This window comes from Lipotes vexillifer, unplaced genomic scaffold (assembly GCF_000442215.2).
Source record: "Lipotes vexillifer unplaced genomic scaffold, Lipotes_vexillifer_v1.1 scaffold1158, whole genome shotgun sequence".
Lineage (NCBI taxonomy): Eukaryota > Metazoa > Chordata > Mammalia > Artiodactyla > Lipotidae > Lipotes > Lipotes vexillifer.
Window position 1 is genome coordinate 489,838 of NW_006793745.1, and position 1,583 is coordinate 491,420.

The window sequence follows — 1,583 nt, forward strand, 5'->3', positions numbered from 1 at the left end:
CAAGTAGCCCCACGTCACGGGAATCACAAGGCTTGGGAGGGAGGGTGTGGAAAGGAAACACGCCCTCTCTGTGTTCTAGAGATAGTTTCAGAATAATGCTGGGAACCCAGGCTTTAAACTGAGGCCTCAGGTGGTTTGGGCAAAGCCCTCCTTCTGCATACGTGCCCTTCTGAGGACGTTTCGGTTCTCTGGGCGGAACCTAAAAGGCCCAAAGACGGTCTCTTCTTCATAACTCCACACTCGCCTGAGGAAACTGAACATCACCCATCCCAGTCAGCAAATCCTGAATATTCCAGACACACCTGCACAGATAGGTGAGCGGCCACCTGAGACTCCAGGTACCTGCCACCCTTAGCTCAGATGTCACCTCCTCCATGACACCCTCACCACTACACACACACACACATACACACACACACCAGACACATGCCCTCCACTGGACCCCCTCTCTCCATAGAGTTTACCATTGCATTTATTATCACACTGCGCTTTAATTGTTTACATTTTGCCTCTCCAGCTACATTTGGAGCTTCTTTATCCCTATAAATATTTATCCCAATAAATATTTGTAGGAGGAGTTGGATTGGTCTGGGATAGGGTTAAATTGAATTGAACTGAGTTGAAATGAACCGAAATGACACTGGGAAAAAAGAGCAGGACACTCCCGCGGCAACAAGGCTGAGCGTTACGCTGGTTTCCTCATCAAGGGTCTCCCCCAGAAACCCACCACCTCCGGAATGTCTCCCCAGTTCCCCGGCCACGGCGCCCCTCTCCCACCAGGCAGGTCCTCATTGCTTCTTGTGGAACAGAGCCGGCGCCGGCTCATTGCTGGGTTCAGCCATGACCTGCATGGGCTGGTTGTTCAGGGCAGCCTCGCGCATCTTGTGGTACATGAACTCGTTCTGTCGGAACATGCGCAGCTCCATCTCCGTCTGCATCCGCATGGCCTGTGAGACGCGGATACACCGAAAACAGTGATGACAAACCCCCAGGATGTGTTGGTTTCTGACCTACCTTGGCTCTTCTGGAAAAGACAGACTATGGGGTAAGTGGCTCCCAGCCACTGAGATTCAACTGTACCTCCTCAGAGGACACACACACACACACACACACACACACACACTCATACACTGCGAGTCTAATGTCCTGGCAGTGGACTCCATTTGTTAGGAAGAGGGAGTCAGACCCCTGAGAGAGTAGCTTGAGGGAATGCTCTCAGCAGAGAATGTTTGCTCTTAGGAACTGCTAGGTGGGGACCTGGATTTAAACTCTGGTTCCTGAACTTAAGTCCCATCAGCACTGTGGGACATCAGGCAAGTGACTTAATCCCTTCAGCCCTCAGTTTCCTCACACACGAAATGGGTGAGATTCCCTTGTAGTTTACAACGGCCGGGAAGATTACAGCACGTGACACATAGAAAAACCCTCATTCTCCCATATGTTAATTCAAGAAATATTTATCAAGGGCCAGGCTTCGTTGAGGGGCTGAGGTTAGAGCAGTGAATACAATGACAAACACTTGTATTTGACAAGCTTAATGTACTGACATACATTCTATAACACCAAAGTCTGTCCTCTTTCCC

General features: G+C 50.2%; 1 protein-coding gene across 1 annotated transcript in view; it reads right to left on the reverse strand.

Annotated features, from left to right (window-relative positions):
- Nucleotides 1-292: 292 nt before the first annotated feature.
- The window catches only part of SMYD1 (SET and MYND domain containing 1), a 37,078-nt gene continuing 35,787 nt past the window's right edge, over nucleotides 293-1,583 (reverse strand). The window contains exon 10 of the mRNA XM_007466726.1: nucleotides 293-947. Coding sequence (XP_007466788.1) covers nucleotides 789-947 — 159 coding nt within the window. The 3' untranslated portion in view covers nucleotides 293-788. The remainder of the gene's footprint in view (nucleotides 948-1,583) is intronic.